Here is a 20,893-nt window from a genome sequence, read left to right as displayed (position 1 = left end):
TTTCCTTTTTACCTTTGTAATAACAGCTTGCACAAGTAAATGTTAAAAATGCTGCTATCCTAAATTCCCTCTCTTTAGAATACTTGAATTGCAACATCAATGACAGATTAAAAAGCTGAAGAAGAGCATGTGCAATTAAATGGGCTTTGAGCCACTGAACTCATAGGTTTTGCACAAAGAGCAGAAATTAAGCAGACAGGAATTAATTCATCTGGGTTTTGTTGCTGCTTTTCCTTGCATGCCCAGCAGTCAGAAGGGAAAAAATCTTAGTGATTTAAGGCTGTGGATTTCTGACAATGTCAGTGCTTTGTTCCTGAATGTTATGTTGGATACATGGACTGAAGGAGTTTCTTCACCTGAAGATGATCCCTGACTGCCCATGGCTGTGCTGGCTCATTTTTCCACTCTACAGACAGACCAAATAATCAGGTAATTGATTGTTCTGTATCAAAGCAAGAGGTTGGTTGCTGTTCTTGACACAAGATTTTACTAGGAAGTGGTGTTTGTTTTAAATCTTCTGAAATGGAAGGATAAAATGGCACCTGAGTCCTCTCAGCAGTTTGAGGGACAGTTCCCAAATCCTTCTCAGTGCCCTCTCCCAGTAAATATTTGAGAGCTGTGACAGGTCAGGGGTGCTTGAGCAAGCAGAGCCTCCCAAAGGTGTGCAGGGCTTGCTCTGAAATGTCAGATCTGTTTGGTGCAGCTTTTTATTGCCCTGACAGGTGCAGTTAAAAGTGATTCACATCCTGATCATCAGCTATGTTTTTCTTTCCTCAGGTTTCAACTGCCCACAATTAAAGGCAATAAATTAGAGAGAAAATGAGGAAGAGCTGCAGCAGAACGCTGGAGGTAAAGGTGAGGTACTGGGTGTGGGCTGGTGGCTGCTGGAGCTGTCAGGGACTTCCCAGCCAGGGCTCTGGCTTTTATTTTACAGCTGAGGCAGAGAAACTTCAATACTGCAGAAAGGTCAGTCAAAACAAAGACAGTTTTTTCCTTTTCAGTGCAAAACAAGACTCTGCATTCTGGCAGATAAAGACAGGGCAGAATGTATATTGTTGTAATTATATAAAGTAAATAGTGTCTGACTTCTTTCTAATTTGTTCCTAGAAAAAATGTAGAAGTCTTGGTGAACCTAGTTGAAATTGAGGTGGGAAATGAGCTAAAGTAATATGTTTCTAACCAGGATTTACAGAGCTAAGTAAATGAGAAAATGTTTTTCTGTAAACTTCAGCAGAAACCACATTAGGTAAATCAGTTCCAGTTCCACAGCAAAGAGGGGACAGCTGAGCCCACAGTAACAGGTACTTCATAGTAAAAAATACTACATTTGATTTTTAAATGCATATGGTTTGAAAACAAAAGCAGCCTATAAATAAATGGCCATATGCTTTATCTACTAGTCTAATTCAGCTTTTTGACAGCCATTCATTGCTTTGTGTTTTCTGTGAGTACAAAGTGTAATTACAGCCTCTGCTCTGCAGCATTTACAGGGTCTGGTGACCTTCAGATTCTTTGAGGAGCTGTCCTTGTCCCCAGGAGGGAAAGCTGGCTGGCCTGAGCAGCAACGTGGGCTTTTTGTGAGCAGGCTGCAGTTTTCCTGCAGTCCCAGGATGGTGTTTCCACTGGGATGGATGCGCTGGATTTGAAAAGAGCATTTGCCTGACGGTGGCCTTTGCCATGGAATTGCCTCACCACACCCAGCAGCTCCTGCTCTGAGCCCTGTCCCACCTTAAGGAGTTCCCTGTGCTGTGCCATGGAGTGGAGGAAACACAGGTTGGTGTCACTGAGGAGCTGCTCAGGAAATCCATGGCTGGGATGAGCCATCAGGAACTGTGGCCATTACTAACTCCCATTTCTGCTCTTTGTAGCTTGGTCTGAGCTGTGGGAACGCCCTGGCCCTGGTGGAGCACAAGGAGCACCTGCACCCAGACCCCTGCACAGGTAACTCTGATGGCATGGAACAGACTGTTAGTCCTTTTTGTGTTCAAGATCACCAGAGGTAAAAAGTCTTTTGCTGACAGTGTAACTAAGATTATTTATTGCACTGTCACTGTCCCATGGCAGGAGCACCTTAGCTCTGAGTGTAGATGTACCTTTTATTCACTGCTCTGCAGAAAAGGGGGCTGCTTTAGCATCTGTTTTAGAATAATTACTGACTGCAGAGGGGCAAGGCACTCCTCGTTCAAATGAGGGTATTTCACTATTAAAGCCAGGCTGAAGGGGGAACCAGGCTGGTGAAACTGCAGGCCCATCTCAGCCTGGACACACTCAAAGAGCAGCAGCAGGAACAGGTTTTACTCATGGCTCTTTGCCCAGTCTTGAAGAACACAAGGCCAGCTGGACATCCAGCATCACCTGAGGGAGTTCTGGCAGCAGCAGCAGCCAGAAAAGGGAGCCAACCCCAATCCTTCACTTGTGAAGATTCATGGAGAAGAAGAAGACACCACCTACACTCCTCCAGCTGTATACAAGACAGCTGTTCCAGGACAGACAGACAATGATCCAGAGAGTTAGACTTGGGTTTATTTCATGGTACAGGTAGCCTCCAGCATTCTTTCCCCATTAAACATTGCCTAGGGTCTATAGTATCTGGGAACAGAAATACATGGCTGCAGAAGGAAAGCAAAGCAAGAACCCCACAATAAAAGAGCACCTTTGGATTGCAGCATTGCAAACTTTCCCTGTGAGTCTCTGTGCTGTACTGCTCAGACAACTACTGAATCATGAACACCAAATCAGTTTGAAAAAATTTCTGTGGTCCTTCAAAGAGTGGAAATTGTAAATGGCAGGTTGGTCTGATAAGGAAATTTAGTCCATGAGTTATTTTCACACGAAGTTCTTCTATATAAAAATATACCAAGTTCTTGAAAATTTGAAGCACAGCAAATAAATACAGCTGGTTTGGGGCTGAAAATACATCACCTCTGAGGTCAGAAGCATTCTCTAGACTGAGCCTTGGCCCAGCCCTTCACTGAACTGGGTCCTGCTGGCATTTGCCAGGTCAGAAGCTGGGTTTGGTGTAAGTTTTGTCCTTGGTGTCCGAGCTTCCCAGACAGAGGCAGGTGTAAGGTAAGGAGCAGTTCCCAGTGAGGTATTTTTGAAGTTCCCATGCAGCCCGTGACTCTGCACTGAAAGCAGCTGTGGGAGGGGTGGGGCTGACTTCGGGGTCATTCCCACTCTCAGCATGAAGAGACAGAACATGGCTAGACGGACGAAGAGGAAAAGGTTTCAGGTGTCTTCCTTTTGTCTCCTAGATTGCCTCAGGACTGGCTGAAGAACAGGAGCTAGTCAAGACCAGCTGAAGTCCACAGGGATAGCATCCCACTCTTCCGAGGGAAAAGTGAGTCCTTAATGTTTTCCCAGCCTTCCTCACTATCAGACTGAACCTTTTCTTGGATGCAGAAGAGCAGAAAGTAAAGCAGTTTTAGTGGTTTGTGAACTCCCTGGAGCAGCTCTGAGGGCTCAGAGGTTTCTCTCATTCCTAAAAGAAACAAGCAGCTTGTTAGAAGGAATACACACACCTGTTTTTGTTATGAAACAGAATTATCTCCCATAAAGCATCTCATTTAATTACCTACTTGTTTTCTTTTCTCTATTGCTGTTTCATTGCTTGACATTTCACTAGGTTGCAATGCACCTGGGTGAGGTTTAGGGCTCAGTAATAAAACTCTGCTCTTTGCCAGTGCCCCGAGCCTTTTGCTTTTTTAATCCTGCTGCAGGCAAGGTCCCCTTGAGGGACGTGCCAGGTGTGTTACCTGTCACAGAACTGTCCCCTGGCAGTGTCCCCCTGTGGTTGTGTCCAGGTGCTGCTGTGACCTTGTGCCTGCAGCCACCACCCCTGCTTGGCCACCCTGCCATTTCTGCAGCCTTTACCTTGTAGCCAGACTTGGCACCACGGGCCCTGCCTGTAACAGAAATAGCTTCTGCAGCCCTGTTTTCTATTTTTACTCTGAATCACTCCTTAAAACGTCACCACTCTTCTGCATTCCTGGGTTCGTCACTGCCCTGGCTCACGGTGAGTTTCAGGGATGTGGTGCTTTTTATGTTTTACTAATGGCTTGGAGTCATTAATGCTCCTCGTGCAGAGGAGCACAGCCCTCCCAAATCCCTGCTCACCTGAGAGCACAGCAGGACACAGTCCCTGCCGACCTGCCCAGTACAGCAACACCCCGGGGCCGGTGTTAGGGCAAGCTGATGCTTTTGTTCAGAGTAATTACGTGCCAGAGAAAACAACAAAAGGTTTTATTTGTACCACACCCACCAATTACTGCCTGTCCCAAAAGCCAGGACAGTTCCCTGGCTGCAGTCAGTCACTTTGCTTTTTGCAGTTAAATTACCACGAGGGCATCGCTGAGCTCTCAGTTTGGGTAATACTTGCTTTGAAGTTAAACTGAACACTTAGGGATTACAGAGGGAACAGTCCATATCCAGGTAAACTTACATGTTTCCAGATCTCTCCAGTCCTCTCAATTACAATCGTTTGTGATTTATTGACAGGTGATGTGACCTTGTAGTCATCAGACAGGAGACCCAGAATAGGATACTGATTCCTGTACCTGTGGAGAATTGAACAGGTTGCTTAACAGAGCCTAAACAAAGGAAAGCCCAAATTATGTGTTTTTAAAAAAGGTGAATAACACATTACTTTTTAGTGATGATGGCTGTCACCCCAGGGGACTGACTGCCTGATAACTTCTCATGCTTCAGTCTGAAGAGCTCCTGACAAAATCAAAAGCAAACAGTGATGTGAAGTCATGGTTTTTGAAGTATTAGTTCACTAAAGCCACAACAAAATATTTGCAGAAATTTGTCTCAACAGTCTGAAAATCTGCCCTTCCAGAAGGCTGTCAGAGAAACAGCATTCAGTTAGAACAAATCCTAACCCCCTTTCCTGAGCCAGGAGAGGACAAAGGACTTCCTGGTAAGGTGCCACCTACACAGTACATTGAGGCTTAAACACAAAAACCCTTAGAAGAGAAATAACTTGTGTTATTTTACCTCCTGCTGTTGTTTAATAAAAGCCTCTTTGTCCTCCAGCAGCGATGTCAGTTCGTGCAGCCTCATTTGCAAGTCGCTGTTGCTCCCCTCTCTCCTGGTTATGTCCTGCTGGAACTGGCACAGCTGGGACTGCAGAACAAGGCAGGAGCTCTCAGGTGTGGGGGGCTCTGGGCAGGGCCCCTCAGCACCCACCCAGGGCTCCAGGAGTGGCATTTCCTTAACACCATCAACAGTGAGGCCCAGGGATTTTCAGGTGAGGGAGTTGAGCCACACAGTAAATTCAGGAAGTGCTAATTGGACTGAATTCTACTCAGTAGTAATTTAATTATATTAGAATTCTCAAGCTAAACCAACACTGAACCAGTTGAATTGGCTTCCAGAGTTGGAGACTTTTACCACTGATTTCCATGAGAGACATTTCCTAATTACAGCTGTGACTGGGATTTATTTTTGTTTCCTATCAAGCATATTTTGACTAATTTCTTAGGTTATCAGGACACACAAAATATCCCTTTAGGACAGCCCACTAATCAGGTTGATCCTGATTTCTTCATGTAAAGAACAGTTGGGGTTTTTTTTAAATCACGGTTTTATGTTCTACTATAAAGGTTTTAAACCATCACCAGTGTCTATGAGTAAAGTAACTGCACAGCCAGAAGACACCCAAAAAGTGCCTGTGGAAGATCTCTGCTGCTGTAGGTGCAGGAGCAGCTGTCCCTGCACACAGGCAGCAGAGCCCCTTACCCTGAGGCTGCGGATCTCCCTGTCCTTGTCCTCCCTCAGGTTGTTGATCATCTCCACGTAGCGGCTGGAGAGCTCGTCTGTCGTGGTCTGCAGGGTGGGGCTGGAGCAGCTCTGCAGCAAAGAACCCAATTTTATTTTACAAAGAGAGTTTTCATCGTTAGTTTTCCTACAATGATCCCTCTGAGTCTGGGACTCAGCTACTGCACCCAGCCAGGTGAGCCCTCACCTGCAGCTTGAGGCTCTGGATCTCCTGCTCCAGGGCCCTCTTGCTGTACTCCAGCTCCTTCAGCTGGCAGTCCTTGTCACCCTCGCTGAGCCGCAGGGACAGGAGCTGTTCCTCCAGGGAGCGGCATTTGGCAGTGCTGTCCCTGAGCCCTTGCTGGAAAGCACAGGGGGAATGAGCACCTGGAATTCCTCCGGGGAGGAACAGCATCACACACACAGCAGGCAGCAGTTACTCAGAGTACCCAGAAGTCAGCAAATTGCCCCCATTTTGGCTGTCTGGAATGACACTGGAAATGTTTCTTGATTTACCTGCTGCTGACGATTGTTCTCCCTCAGAGAAGCCAGCATTGTTTCATATTCTTTCACTTGGGAATCCTTAAAAGCCAAATCCTTCTTCAGCAAGACATTGTCAGTTTCCAGCTTCTGCAGGACATAAGTCAAAAGTTTACAGTCAAAAGCTGCAATTTTTCAGTAAACTCTTCCCATGAAATTCAACACAGTCATTAATAAAGGGACATTTTAGAACTGAGAGAATGCTCAACTTTCTTCAAAGTCTGGGGTTTAGGTACATAGCACACACTGTAGTGCCCATGGCTTTGTGCTGGGTGGTGAGCACTGGGATCCTGGACACTGCCCTTCCTGTCTGCCCCAGAAACAATTTAAATAGAAGCCAACAAAACGTCCCAAACAACCAAAAATCACCCAAAACTAAGTCCACTGCACTGACTCCTTGTTCTGTGCTCAAGTTCAAATTCTTCTCCCTCAACATCGCATTTTCCAGGACAATGCTGTGACATTCTCAGCGGTGCTGAGCACTTGGGCTGGGATGGAAACAACAGCAATTGTCTGCTGCCTGCATCCACAGGGCTGGGATGGCTGAAGGCCAGAGAACCTGTGGAGCTGCCAAAGCCATCCCTGTCCATCCAGCCCAGAGAACCTGTGGAGCTGCCAAAGCCATCCCTGTCCATCCAGCCCAGAGAACCTGTGGAGCTGCCAAAGGCACCCCTGTCCATCCAGCCCCCTGAGGCACTGACAGAGCAGCCACTGCCACCAGCACAGCCACAGCCTGGAATGCCAGCCCTGGGCTCCTGCTCCAGCTGGGAGCAGCTGGAGGAGGAGCAGGACTCACCCCCAGGTCATCCTGCAAATGGCAGAGCTCCTCCCGCAGGTTCTTGAACGTGGAAAGCACAAGTCTCAGGGATTTGTCCGACGTCGCTCTCATCTGGGAGGGGAGAAATGAAAGGGATAATTTGGTTTAATTAGGCAGCTTTGTTTACAATATGCCTGACAAGAGGTAGAACAGAAACTGCTTTACAGCTGACAGTAACTTCTAAAACCATTGCACGTCCTTTGAAGTGCCCACAGTTTCTACAGGAAATATTTTCCTTGCACTTTGTTCTGCAAATGCCAGTGTTCAATTTCTGCCTTGTAACACAGGACAACGTTGTTAAAATGGAAGGAAAAACAGGGTAAGGAACTGCCTTTGTACACCAATAAAGGGAAAAACAAATGTGTTAATATTGTACAATTATTATTAGAGCTTTAAAAGCTTTGTGCTTACACTGATTTTTCAAAATTACTGCCCTGCCTTAAAAGGCACAGAGGAATGAGTCATGTTTGAGATCTGGCAAAGCTCCGGGCTCAAGGATGAGGGAATTTAATTAACATTTTTAAAAATTTAAATTAAAAAAGCTCATACAGCCAACTCCTCCCTTTAAAAGGAAAAAGATCCCAAAGATGAAAGGAGTCATCTGGATGAAAGAGAAAACCATAAGTGACCACAGCCCACTGTTCTCCTTTGGAATGTTAATTTTAATGCCTTTAATAGCTGTGTATTGATTCAGGTGAAAATATCAATTGTTGCATTTCATGATACACTTATAATATTTAAAAGAAAAATAATAGACTTTGAAAGGACACACAAATAACTCCTCAAGTTGTAACACTCCTTGAAGGGCTGAATATTCTGTACAAAAGCTGTGGGTTTTTTTCTGTCCAGACCAAAGTGAAACTTGGAGCTCTCATGCTCTCTATCCATAAGAAAATTGGCCCTTGCCCAGTTTTTTATCCCCACTGGTGCTGTGGTGTGACTGAGACTTCACTCCTAGTGCAACTCACCTTTTTGTTTGTTTTGTGATTAAAGTGGAATTTTGCTTCTGTCTTATGGTTTTATTGGTTTTATTGTGTAATACACTATAGAGTAGTTTGAAAGAAGGAATTGAGTCAAAGGGTGAAATTTAGACTATAAAAATGTAAGTAAAACCCCACTCAGTAATTGCTTAGTGCTAGAGGTTGCTAAATCCCAGAGGTGCCTTGTGCTTCTCCAGTGGAATTCCTTGTGTCCTTAGACAAGGAAGAAGCCTCTGGCATTCCCAGCTCGGGATCCTGGGCTGTGCAAACCCTTCCCTCCCAGCTCTGTCCTGGGTGGATCCTGACAACACCTGGGTCACCAAAAGCCATTTTGGCTGCATTTTATAATCACAGCTGTGAGGATGTAAAACCAGCTGGACACAGAGACAACAGGAAATGCCTGTTCCAACTTTTCACCTGGAGCTGAACCAGCCTCCCAGGACAGTGTGCCACTGTGAGGCCATGGAATATCTGGGTCCATCTTCCTTGTAAGAGAAGCACAGAATAATTCCAGTTGGAAGGGATGGGGATGTCAGAGCAGGGCAGCTGTGAACTCAGACCAGGCTGCTCCTTCTCAGCCTCATTTCAATGGATGTTTTTTTTTACCAGGAAGTGATTCCAAGGTGCAGCTCCCAGGTAGGATCTCCCTCCCCCTACCTGAGGGAAGGAGCCCAGATCAGGACTCCTGCTGAGGCTGCCCTGGATCCTGCTCTGACACACCTGCCTGGCAAAGGCAGCTCTGGGTGCTGAGCTGTGCTTTTGGCATCCAACAGCAAACAGAACCATTCCTGTTGTGGTTCAGGTGTAGAGTTTTGTCCTGGGCTGGTTCTTCAGCTCCTTCCCTGCTCCATGCCCAGCCATGGGGTTGGGCTGGGAGCAGACGGGATTCAGGCTCTGCTTCTGAGTTTTTAGCACCTCCTGTTTGTGTTTGGCCTTTAAAGCCTTAATACACAACACAGAAAGATGAAAGGTCTCTGTTCTCCTGTCAGTGGTCAAAAGCCAGGACAGTTTCCAGTGAAACTGCAGGAAAGCCCCAGTAGAGCTCAGTTTAAAATACACAAGTGGACTGTGGGTCCGTGTGACACTTCCTTTAAAGCCACCATTCCACCCCCTCACTCTAGAAACAATGGGATGAGGGAACACAGAGTGAAGGGAGTTATGTACCAAGTCCCTCCTGTGTGTGAGCCAGCTCCTACTGCTCCCAGCTCCTACAGGCTGCCAAGCTCCATACCTGGAGGAGATAACGAATCTGCTGCTTTGTTGCCTCAGACAGTCCTTTGGGAATTAATTCTTCAATATCTTCAGTCTAAGCAAAGAAGGGAGGAAAGAGGAGACATCCTGATTAAGAATTTTGCCTGGTAGATTAGTAATGTGGTTTCTTCATTAATTACACAGCTCTGCTATGAAAAACATCCTTAGTTCAAGGCAAATAAGAACAAAAATAGATCAAAGTCTATCCAGAAAACTTCCAAAGTCTTTTATATGTGGGGCATGTACAAAGTGAGATAAAATGATACATGAAGCATATATTCAAATGCTTAAATTCAACATTTAAAAGCAGTATTCAAACCAATCCTCTCTCAGGAAGCAACAGCTGATGCTACAACAACTCCCAGCAGTTTATGGGGGGCAAAACCTCATGTTTCTGAATGGGCTGCCAATAAACCCCAGATGACCAGCAGGAGATGCTGCCAGGATTCAGTGGCATTTGCTTCCTGCAGGTGAACCCTGGACAGGTATTTCTGCCCCATTCACACTGAATGCCTTCAAAGGTGCAGCACCTGCTGCTCAGCAGCAGCTTCACTAGCCAGGGAGTGAAAGACCCTTTACAAAAAACACATTGTAAAAATAGAGGTACCTATGCAAGTCATTTTCCAGTGAAACCATTACTGGAACAGCAGGATAGACTTCCAAAATTTGACTCTCATACTGAAATAATGCAAATTCTTGAAGTTTCCTTTCAGTGTTACCACATTTGCAAATACCTGCCTGGCAGTGGTTTTCAGGCACTGAATGTTTTTATCAAGCAGGAAGCATGAACTAACCAAGACCAGCCTCCTTCACTTCAACTGCTTTGGCTTTATTTGCTTGAGCCCTCCCCCAGTGGTGGCAGGGGACAGCCTGGGCCTTACCTGGCACGTGAATTCAATGTCGTGGTTCCTGTAAAACACAAAAAGCTGTTTGAGAACTTCCAGGATTCAGACACATATTCACCACTAAAAGATTATCTGGACAATACAGAGCAAGGGTCTTTCTCAGTTGAAGAGTCATTACCTTCCCTCTGTGGAGGAATTCCTGGGGAGACTGGAGACCTCCAGCAGCACTGCAAACACAGGCTGACTATCCCCAGTCCTTTGGGCAGTTATCCCAATTATGGGCAGTTAACCCAATTACTCCCTTAATTGCCTGGGTAATGGTTTGCCCACAGCTCTGCTGCAATTCCCAGCCCTGCCCCAAGTGTTGACTTGGCATTCTCAGGGTTTCTGTGATAGATAAATTCCCTTTCTCCCCTGCTACAGGACCACTTTCCTTATTCAGTGATCTTGGAAGGCACCAGACAAGATCGGGAGTGAGGGGGAAGAATGAGGGTGATGGAGGGAATGGGGAAGGGCTGTGCAGGGCACTGCCTGCTGTGACTCTCATTCCTTGCCACAGATGGTCTGCAGGGCTCTGCAGAAAATGTGCTTTATGTTCATTTGGATGTAGAGAATGAGCTTTATGCCTGGTGGTGGCTGTCCTTTAATCCATGACACAACACCACGACAGGACAGAGGAACATTTGGGTTGTTTCCTCAGGACACAGCAATAGAATTGTGTCATGAAATATATGTCAGTTTGCTGTAAGTTCTTGTTTGCTCAATGTACAAACACATGTAGGAGATACAATTCTTAAGAATGACATTCAATAAATTTCCTTGGCTTACAGCATTTCTATGTCCTCAGTTACTTGCAAATCAGATGAATGTGTAAAACACCCAGTCAGTTCTGGCTGTCAGGAAGAAACAAGGAGCACAACCAACAAACAACACTGTCCCTGCCAGCTGTGCAGTGCTGGATGTCTGGGGCACAGCAATGACAGATCCAGTGGCAATACCTTGTCCCAATCTTCTCCACGTGCTGCAGCAAGCAGCTGTACAGGTCATTGCTCTTGCGGTGCAGCTCGGCCAGCAGCTCCCCAAAGAAGCGGCAGTCCAGCTGCTCGGGGCTGTCCTGGGGGCAGCTCACCTGCAGGAGACAGGCAGGGCATCAGGACAGGATCCCTTCTTTGGGATGAAAGCTGAACATGAAAATGCTACAGGTAGGATTTGGGTCTGGTTGCTCTTAGCAATTTTCAATTTAATTACACTTTTCTTGGTAGTGAGTTTTCCATATCTGCTGGTTTTCAATAAACTGTACAGAGAGGAATGACTTCCTTTAGAACAACAAGAACTCTGCTTCCACAGCAGAGTCCTCAGCCCAAGCTGAGTGTCCTGAGCTGGCTGATGGGACTGTCCAGCTCTGGAAGGTTCTGCACAGGTCTGACACCGAGGTCCCCAGGGTGTTTGTCACCCAAACACCGACTGGGTGCACAGGAGGGACCTGCTGCACTCCCTCCCCAGCTGCACTAACAGGCTGCAAGTACACCAGGAAGCTCCTTTAGTGCTTCCACTGGATTTGTGTCAACAACTTTTGCATGAAATTGAAATATATTTGAAGCCCTGGCTGATCAGCATAGGAAAAAAGGAACCCTGAGCTGATATTTGCCAAGGTTATAAAGCAATGTGTGTTTCCTCCCAAAGCAGAGGCTGTACATTCCTCAGTCTTTGTGTACAGACTGACAGGTGAAACCCGAATTGATGGGTAAAGAAAAGCAAAACCAAACAGCCCCGTGAGACTGAGCCCAGCTAAACACCACGGGCTCATCTCAGTCAGTGCACAGGTCTGTGACAATGGGAAATACAACTCTCAAACAGCTTCCCCCCCCAACACCACCTGAGAAAGCCGTGGACAGTCCCAGACAGACACACAGACCCTGCTCAGTGACAAGGGTCCCACACAAACCTGTGGGGACTTCAGAGCCACAAAAGCGCTCGCTCCCGGGATCTGTCCCTGCCTGAGAACGAACCGCGGAGCGCTCACCAGCTCGGGGGGGGCCGTGCCCCTCCTCACGGGGTGTCCCCGGCACTCGTCACTCCCCGGGCCCGGGCACAGCTCGCAGGGACTGCCCGTCTGTGTCTGCTGGCACTGCTGGGTGACCGCGAGCGGCTGGCACGGCTCCGCCGGGCACACCGGGAACTGCCGCTCCTGGCACAGAAAGGAGCCGTCAGTGCTGGGCTGCACGGGCGGGAAATGGCTCTGCTGGGGCAGAAAGGGTTAATGCTGGGTACCCTGCACGGGTGGGAAATGCCCCTGCTGGGGCAGAAAGGGTTAATGCTGGGTACCCTGCACGGGTGGGAAATGCCCCTGCTGGGGCAGAAAGGGTTAATGCTGGGTACCCTGCACGGGTGGGAAATGCCCCTGCTGGGGCAGAAAGGACCTGTCAGTGCTGGGCACTGCAGGGACATCAACCTCAGTAGTGAATGAAACGTGTCCATGACTGGCCGTGCTGGTGGTGGCTTTGGATGATTTAATAATCCAAATTAAATGGCTTTTTTTATACCTAACAGGGTTGTAATTCACCAATTTTCCTCCCAGTTTTAGTAGCTGCCAGTGAGAAGCACGGGTGAAAAACTTTTCCCAAGCTGGATGCCCCACTACACACAGAAATTTCCTTTACTATACTCCTGATTTGACCTAAATCTAAACATAGCTCAGGTAACAAAAACCAGAAGTAAAACTACGGTTTCCAGGGCTAAGCTCAACAAATTTTTATTCTTTTCTTTGGACATCATCTACAGCAAGAAAGAAGCTGTTGTTTATAATTACGAGTTTTTTCCTTTTCCACCTCAGAGACTGGTTATCACAGAGAATTCAGCTATCAAAAATCCAGAGAGGCATGAAAAGTCCCATTTTAAAAAACAAAATTAAAAAAACCTCAGGTAAATCACTCTGAGAAATGCTAAATTTCAAATTTTTTTCCTGTTGGAAATGTTTCAGAGCAATGAAAGGGAGCAGTATTTTTTCTATTGACAAAACACCAATTGTGAGATGAAATTTCAGACAGATTTGCCAAACATATTTTTCCAAGAGTTAGTAAAATAAAAAATTGTGGTTTTAATTTTTTTTTCTAAAAATGTATCTTGGTTGTTCTGTTATGAAGCTATTACAAGAAACTAATTCACAGCCACTACTCAGATATAGACTGACAATATTAGAGATACAACAGCAGTTTTCATTGTTAATTAATAATAAATTCTTAGGAAAAATATGGCCAACATTCCACTTTCTGCTCTCCTTTCTGCTTCAGTTACTTTGAGAATGCATCCTAGATCACAACAAGGCAGTTCTCAGGTTGGCAGCTACTCCTAACCAAAAAAAGAAAAACCCAGAACCAAACAAAATCAACCCAGAAACATCAATTTCCTGCTACCAACTCAATGTTCTTCTTGCAACAGATAATATAAACACCCAACTTACTTGGAGGGGATTTAATAGCTCATATTTTCTTATTGTTTTTTCATAGATGACATTATTTCCAGGAGAGAAACTGGCCCCTCGAAGAAAAGGGGATAATGGCTCCTGTAAAACATGTAAATAAAAACATCCATAAATCTTGTCAAACAGCAAACTCAGGATTAGTGCAATTTTGACTAAAAATAGATAATTGAAAGGTATGTGAGTTGTCCTTTAGGATGTGAACATGTGAGTGTGTGTCCATTTGGAAACAGAGTGGCTGTGCTTGCATAGGGACTATGTGAAATACATACAGTAGAAACAGTAATTAATCAATATTAATAAAGACTTAACTGCTGAGAGCTGGGAGCCTGAGTGGCCATTCTGCAGTGTTTTCAATCCCTGATAATTCCCTCAGAGGTGTGAGCTGTGTGCTCTGAGTGTTTATCATCCCCCCTGGAGGAGCTGAGGGAAGTCCAGCACAGTTTCCCTACCTGATCCGGGTTCTCGATAATGATCCTGCGGATGGTGCCCTGCAAGGGAGGAAAAAAGGTTCAGAGATGACTGCAGCTCAACCTCCAACACCTTTTCTGGCAGAGGAGTCTGATTATGGACATTGGCTGTAAATACTCTGGGATCCACTGGCCACAGTCACCTGGAGATGTTTCAAACCCAGGGCCTTCACACCCCAAAGGAATTGGTCCATGTGCAGCACAGCAAGACACAATCCTTCGCGGCATTTTAAGAGCTGGGTTTTTCTCAATCCCCTCTTTGCAGGTCTGAGGGAATTAGTCCATATTTTCTGTAAGTGCAGCAGAACAGGCTACAAATCAAAGCTGGATGAGCCTTCCTGGATCCCATGTCCCTGTTCCAGTCCATCTCTTTGATTTTTGGCTTTTTCATGTTACACATCAAAATCAGCTGGTGCAGACGGAGATGCATCATACCCTTTTTGTTTCAACAAGGCATGAAAATTTGGATTTTGCTTAAACTCAGAAGTGAACAGGTAGAGGAGCTGCCCAACAACCCACTGGGTCACATCCACTGCACACAGCTCCACAGCTGCCACCTCTGGGAACGATACCCACGTGGAGCATCTGCACATTCCTGAATGAAAAATGAGATGTGCCTCTTTAAATTACAAGAATCTGTCCCTGGCAGCAGCTTTGTTTTCAAATAGATTTCTTCAGGTTTGTCCCAGTACTGTCTGGAAGCAATTGCAGACACTGTCCTCCACCAGTTCTAACAAATCACACCTTGCTTCAACCCCTCACATCCCGGCCTTTACCCAAACAAGCAGAGCTCCCACTGAACCCAATCTAAGGACTGGGCAATTTGTCAGTTTGCAGCATAGTGTTTATCCTCCCTCATAGCACAAACCTCCAATTTTCATAATGAATAATTTCTTTCCCAAAGCCAGGGGGAAGTTTATGTTGCTGCAGCTCAGTCTCAGCCACATTCTCAGCCAGGTGAGAGCAGTTCTGAAGTAGGTCAGATTTCCAATCAACTGTTGCATAAGTTTAGGAAGCCTGGAGCACTTTTCCAAACCTCCCAAGAGTGAATCATAACAGCACCAGGAAAGAGGAACAAAAGTAGAAAATAAACTGTTTTTGCAGCAGTCAGAGTAATTAAGAAATTTCAAAATTAAAACTGCTGCAGAAACTTGGGGAGCTGCTCAGTGCAGCTGCCACCCCATGTGCCAGCAGGACTCTGGGGACACAACACAGAGAAGAGACAGCACAGAGAGGTGGAACATGCAACCCATCCTGCACCACCAACACCTGCAGAACTGGAATAAAAAGTGAAATACTCAGCACAGGAATGACCACTGGTCCTTCCTTCAGCCCAGACTCAGAGCAGACACAGCCTGAGCCTGGTCTGTGAGGAGCACACGGAGCTGTGCCACCAGAGAGCCGTGGGACAGCAGGGACTGCTCCGTCCCAGGACAGGGACAACACATGGCCATTGTGTGACACTGAACAACAGCCCTGGAATCCACTGAAAGGATGGACAAACGTGCCAGGGCTAACTCAAAGTCTAGAGAGGATAACGCATCCAGGGTGTCTCAGAGAATAAACCCACAGCAGAGGAGTCTGGAGCATTTTAAGTTGAAACAGGCTTTTTTAATATCCTTATTGTAAATGCAATATTATACAGAACCTAAGAATGTTTTGCCTGGATAAAATTATGCTTATTTTTGAGATACCCAAACTCTTTCATTTTCAAAGAACTGCTTTACAAACACGGATTTGCCTGCCCTTTCTCCCATTCCAGCCAAGCAGGCTGGACTGGCACAGGCTGGGAGGGGACCAAGAGGCAGAACACTGTGTCTGTGCCAGCCTGCACTGCCCACACACAGCTCGGGGCTCTGCACAAGGAGCTGCCACCTCCAGGACCTCTGGAGCTGTCCCCCAGCAGTGGGAACATGGAAAGGGATCTTGGGCTGTTTCTGTTTTCCAGCATTCCCAAGGGGCACAGCTCAGGCTGCTCTCTCCAAGCAGTCAGAAGATGCAGTGTCTGAAGATGCAGCATTTTCTGTCTGGGAAAAGGAAGGGGAAGGTGGGATTCCAAAGGGAAAGCCCAGTGCTGTTGTGGGTTTGGAATTCATGACAGCCTGAGCAGTCAGTCTATGTCTGTTTTACAGAATCACACAATGGAAGGGACTTTAAAGTTCTTCCTGTTCCAACTCCCTGCCATGGGGCTTATAAGCAGAATTTTAAAAGGTAACACTAAAACTTGCATGAATATTTTTGCTAGTCTTTAAGATTTCTAAATAAGATTTTTTAATTTTAGAATAAGCACTTGATAGATTTATCCTTAGTGCGCCAGTTTTATGTAGAAGCAATCAAATGATTTTTTAAAATTTCAACAGGTTACCCTTGGCTTCAGCCAACCTAGAGATGAAAGTGAGAATTTAATCTATGTCAAAGGCCTTTATCCACAACACATTGTCTTGCTAATGACAAGCAATCCAGTCATCTGCTCCTAATCTATGAGTTCCAGTTGGCAGGTGAAATGGGGAAATGGCAGGCTGTGTCTGACGCTGTTACAACACAGACCAACCCTAAAGCTGGTTAATATTACACCATTTTCATGGGAGCCCTTTGCACGTCACAGAACTGAGCCCAGCCACACAAACACCTGACTCCCAAAATTTCTCACATGGACAGAAAATCTCTACAAAGCCTGTCAGGGTTTTGCCCTCTGCAAACATTGTATATGTGCCACTTCATGAATTATCTTTTCATGACCATGGAGAAGGGATTCATACACATAAGCCACACTGGAAGGGAATTTATTCCAAACACTTCATTTAGATCAAGCAGAGCAAAATTTGCTATGAATTACTCCAACACAAACCACAAAAGTAAAAAAAACCCCTGAATCACAAAAAGCACCAGCACATGTGCTCTGTGCACACAGCAATTTCAAATTCTCCCTCTCTCCAGCTTGTTAAAAGTGTACATAAACACAAGAGCACACCCCAGCCACATGACTGAAAACCAGCACTGTGTCAACAGGGATGTACATGTCTGTTATTGTTAATCCACACAAACTCTGCAGAAGCAAATTAAATATTGCCCAAAGACAGCCCTTTGGTTTAGCAGCACACAGAGCTGAAACTGCAGCTCTGGCTGCCACTACCCCCAAATCCTCCAAACAAACACAGATGGGAGCTTGGTATCGGTCCATTATTCACTTTACCTAGCCCTGCACAATGGGCTCAAAGGGCAACTGATCCACTCTTTGGGAATGTCCTACACCCTCCCAGGGCTTCTCTGAGGCAACTCCCATTCAGCACCAAGTGTGCCACTTCTGCCTCCTCCCAGCTGACTTCCCTGTTTGTTACTGTTTTCTGCTTTAATAACTTCCTAATAATCTGTATTAGGCACCTTCCTTCTCCACCACTGAAACTGCAACCCACACAAAGCCTGACTGAGCTACACCCTCTTGTCTTTAAAGTCTCGTCCAGCAAAACACTTCAGCAAGAAATTAGTTTTCATCAGCAGGACGTAATGGATTCAGTGACTACAACAGATGCTGAAAATTAAACATCCTCCATAGAGCAGCGACAGCATTTGAGTCTGTAATCCTTGTTCACGTACTTATCTAGACAGAGGAAGCTTGGGACTGCAATGTTTATGCCAATGAATATTTAATTAATTAACTGCAATTCAGACTATCATCCAGCCTAGCTGAGCAGATCACTTATCTGGGAGGTGAGAGACCTGTGTTTACACTCCTGCCCTACATCTTGCAAAAGAGGATTAACAACCTGGACACAGAGGGAATGGCTCTGCCATTACCAACTCCTACACAGCCCTTATGATGATTATGACTCGCTCAGGCTGCAGAAACTCACCAAGATCATCAAGTCCAACCATTCCCCAGCACGGCCAAGGCCACCGCTTAACCATGTCCTCAAGTGCCACAGCCACACATTTATGAACACTTCCAGGGATGGTGAGTCCACCAATTCCCTGGGCAGTATGTTCCAATGCTTAACCATCCATTCCATGAAGAATTTTTTCCTAATATCCAACCTGAACCTCTGCTAGCACAACTTGAGGCTATTTTCTCTTGTCCTTCTATTAGCACAGCTGCTCGATCACTTCCCAGGATTTACAGAAACCATCCTGGAGAGCAAGGCAGCCCTCAAACGATGCAAATACTGCTTTGAAAGGAATGCAGATCTTGTAATTGGTCTTAATCCAGATTCTTTTTGACAGGTAAATATAACACGGGAAAGAAAATTCAGAAAGAGTTAATCTTGAAACAAATGTACATTGCCATTTGAGTACAGCAGAGCAATCCTATTGATGTTAATGGCATTCTGCTGTATGAAGAAAAAAGTGGTTTGAGAATAAATTTTGATCTCCTTTCTGGTTTTGCAGTCAAATCTGTCCTTTAGCTATTGGTTTCTAGTTTTAATACACCATTTGCATGTGTTAAATTCCACCGATACTTTCAAGCCATGCCTTGGATACACACACAACAAACCTGCTGAACTGCATTGCGAGGGCTTTCCAAGCCCGACTCCAACACCTCAGTCGCGGACCTTATTAAGCAGCATCGATTCAAAGAGAACTAATAAGCACACAGGCTTCGAGCTCCATTTACATGAGCAGCCCGAAGTCAGCAGAGCCCCGCGGGGACATCGCGGCGTGGGAAGGGAGCAGCGCCTGCGGGGCACCGGGGCCGGGCCGTGCCAGAGCCGGCCAAAGCCGCCTTCTGGGCCAAAGGCTGGGAAAGGTGGCACCGCATCCCTGCCCGGGGACAGGGCATCCCTGCCCGGGGACAGCCCGCTGAGGCTGGGGACCGCGGGGAGCGCCCACAGCGGTGTTTCCACAGGAGAAACGCGCGGGGCGAGCGGAGGGGCCGGGGCTGGACCCGTCCCACGCCCGGGGGAGCCCGGCCCGACCCTCAGAGCCTCCGGCGTCGGGCTCCGGCTTCGACGGCCGCTCATGCCGTGCGGGAGCAGCTCCCGAAGGGCCGGGCCGAGGCCGGGCCGTGCCCGCCGTACCTGTGGCGGGTCGCAGCCGTGCCCGCAGTCCAGCGGCGATGCGGCCCGGGAGGAGCAGGAGGTGCTGACCCGGCGGCAGCCCGGCCCGTAGGTGCGCACCCGGTCGTAGGCCACGGCGCCGTCCTGCTGCTGGTGCGGAGCGGGGTCCAGGCAGGGCAGCGGCCGCGGCGGCTCCGGGCACGGCGGGGGCTCGGGGCAGGGCGGCGGCTCGGGGCAGGGCCGGCGGGCGGGCAGGGTGCTGTAGTGCTGCTGCCGTCGGTAGTAGTGCTGCTGCTGCTGCTGCTGGAGGTGCGGGGGCAGCGCGGGCGGCTGCAGCTGCTGCTGCGCCCCGAACATCGCGGCAAGACTGCGGCGGCGGCGGGGCCGCTCCGGCTTTACCTGCGCGGGCCGCGCCTTGGGCGGGCCGCACCTGCGGGCGGGGAGCCCCGGGCCGACCCCGCCCCGGCCCCGGCCCCGGCACCGGCCCGGAACGGGCTCCGCACCGACCGCGCTCCCGGGACAGCGGCGCGGCGAAACATCACCCTGCGAGATGGGAGAAAAGCAAAGCTCCGCGCTGTTCAGTGAAGCCCTTTGGTGTTTTCTCTTTACAGCGTGTGTAGGGGCAGTGTAAACCCACAGCTGCCTGCTGCTCAAATGAACTTTGGTATTCTTTCCAGGGAGGTTATGAACCCGGGCACAGAGCCGTTCCCGCCTGCAGGAGGCTGTGCCTGGAGCAGCAGCACCAGGGCAAGGAGCACGGTCTGACCAAGGAGCAGGGTCTGACAGCACGGGCTGCCCTCAGCCAGCGGCTGTCTGAGCATCCCGGGATGGCCTGGGTTGAAAGGGACCTTAAAGCCCATCCCGTGCCACCCTGTGATGTGGGCAGGGACATTCTCCGCGGTCCCAGGGTGATCCAAGCCCCGTCCAACCTGGCCTTGGACACTTGCAGGGATGGAAAAGCCATAGCGGGTCTGGGCAACCTGTGCCAGGGCCTCACCAGGCTCAAAGGGACGGATTTTCCTCAGTGTCCTATCTAATCCCAGCCTCTGACAGTTGGAAGCCATTCTCCTTTGTCCTGTCATTCCCAGCTCTCATCATTATGTATGGAATACCACACAGCTCTTATCTGGAAAGGATGGAGTTTGTCACTTATTAAATCTCACTCTGCAGAGAAGAATGTGAACTCAGTTTCTCAATCCAGCATATTTTGAGTTGGATTCCTTTGGCAGCGTCAGGCAAGCCCTAACTGAGAACATAACTTTGTTCTGCAAGGTCATGTAGCAATAACATAATTGTAGAATCTTATGTAATGAATATTCTTCTTAATGATAAACCTGAAATTCTTAATTTTGTCAGTTTGTTTCCCCTACATGCCTACTGTGCTGTAAGGCCACATAGTACACTCAGTCACACAAAATAAAAACTAATTTCTATAGTGCCATGTTAGGGCAAAACATCTCTGAGGAGCAATACCTTCTGCCTTGTTCTACACTGGCCACTCACTGAAAGCTCTGTCTCTAAAATTAAAAAGTGTTCACCAAATCTGCTCAACAGGCTTTTGGACAGGTATGGATTTTAGGGTGAGTGCCTACAATGATCTGGTATTTTAACGCACTGTGACATTCATCACATACAAAAATTTCTCTTTTCCTCCAGGCATTAAACCCAAACAGACACCCTGCTTTACACAGGAGTGTTTATAAAAAGCATGTCAGGTAAATTCTATCCCACTGGTTACAAAGGAACTAAATGCAAAGAAAA

At 47.3% G+C, this 20,893-nt stretch overlaps 2 protein-coding genes and 1 long non-coding RNA gene across 3 annotated transcripts; 2 read left to right on the top strand and 1 right to left on the bottom strand.

The window, feature by feature from the left end:
* Positions 1–7: 7 nt before the first annotated feature.
* Positions 8–3,575, top strand: LOC121363016. The gene is made up of 4 exons (XR_005956615.1): positions 8–429; positions 778–1,773; positions 1,869–1,941; positions 3,255–3,575. It is a non-coding gene; the product is annotated as an uncharacterized LOC121363016 (long non-coding RNA).
* A 249-nt stretch (positions 3,576–3,824) lies between these two features.
* Positions 3,825–19,489, bottom strand: POF1B (POF1B actin binding protein). Its single transcript, XM_041485006.1, has 14 exons — positions 19,154–19,489; positions 14,124–14,162; positions 13,654–13,755; positions 12,217–12,381; positions 11,192–11,322; positions 10,230–10,257; positions 9,329–9,403; positions 7,097–7,189; positions 6,277–6,390; positions 5,969–6,121; positions 5,743–5,853; positions 4,999–5,127; positions 4,646–4,719; positions 3,825–4,556 (listed from the first exon to the last, which is right to left on the bottom strand). The coding sequence occupies exons 1-14, from the start codon at positions 19,487–19,489 to the stop codon at positions 4,406–4,408; spliced, it is 1,701 nt and encodes a 566-aa protein (XP_041340940.1). The 3' UTR covers positions 3,825–4,405.
* On the top strand, positions 5,847–7,143 carry LOC121363015 (tastin-like). The gene is made up of 2 exons (XM_041485008.1): positions 5,847–5,956; positions 6,749–7,143. Exons 1-2 carry the CDS (start codon positions 5,914–5,916, stop codon positions 7,141–7,143), a joined length of 438 nt encoding a protein of 145 aa, XP_041340942.1. The 5' UTR covers positions 5,847–5,913.
* Positions 19,490–20,893: the final 1,404 nt, after the last annotated feature.

This window comes from Pyrgilauda ruficollis, unplaced genomic scaffold (genome assembly GCF_017590135.1).
Source record: "Pyrgilauda ruficollis isolate IOZ18807 unplaced genomic scaffold, ASM1759013v1 scaffold7, whole genome shotgun sequence".
Taxonomy (NCBI): domain Eukaryota; kingdom Metazoa; phylum Chordata; class Aves; order Passeriformes; family Passeridae; genus Pyrgilauda; species Pyrgilauda ruficollis.
Note: the sequence above shows the minus strand (reverse complement) of the source record. Positions and strands in the feature narration are given on the sequence as shown.

Coding starts and splice junctions, on each gene's coding strand:
- LOC121363015 (XM_041485008.1), top strand. CDS start 5,914: ATGATCCCTCTGAGTCTGGGACTCAGCTACTGCACCCAGCCAG. Junction 5,957..6,748: donor CAGCTACTGCACCCAGCCAG/GTGAGCCCTCAC, acceptor CGCATTTTCCAG/GACAATGCTGTGACATTCTC.
- POF1B (XM_041485006.1), bottom strand. CDS start 19,489: ATGTTCGGGGCGCAGCAGCAGCTGCAGCCGCCCGCGCTGCCCCCGCAC. Junction 4,720..4,998: donor TTATTAAACAACAGCAGGAG/GTAAAATAACAC, acceptor TGATTTTGTCAG/GAGCTCTTCAGACTGAAGCA. Junction 4,557..4,645: donor ACAGCCATCATCACTAAAAA/GTAATGTGTTAT, acceptor AATTCTCCACAG/GTACAGGAATCAGTATCCTA.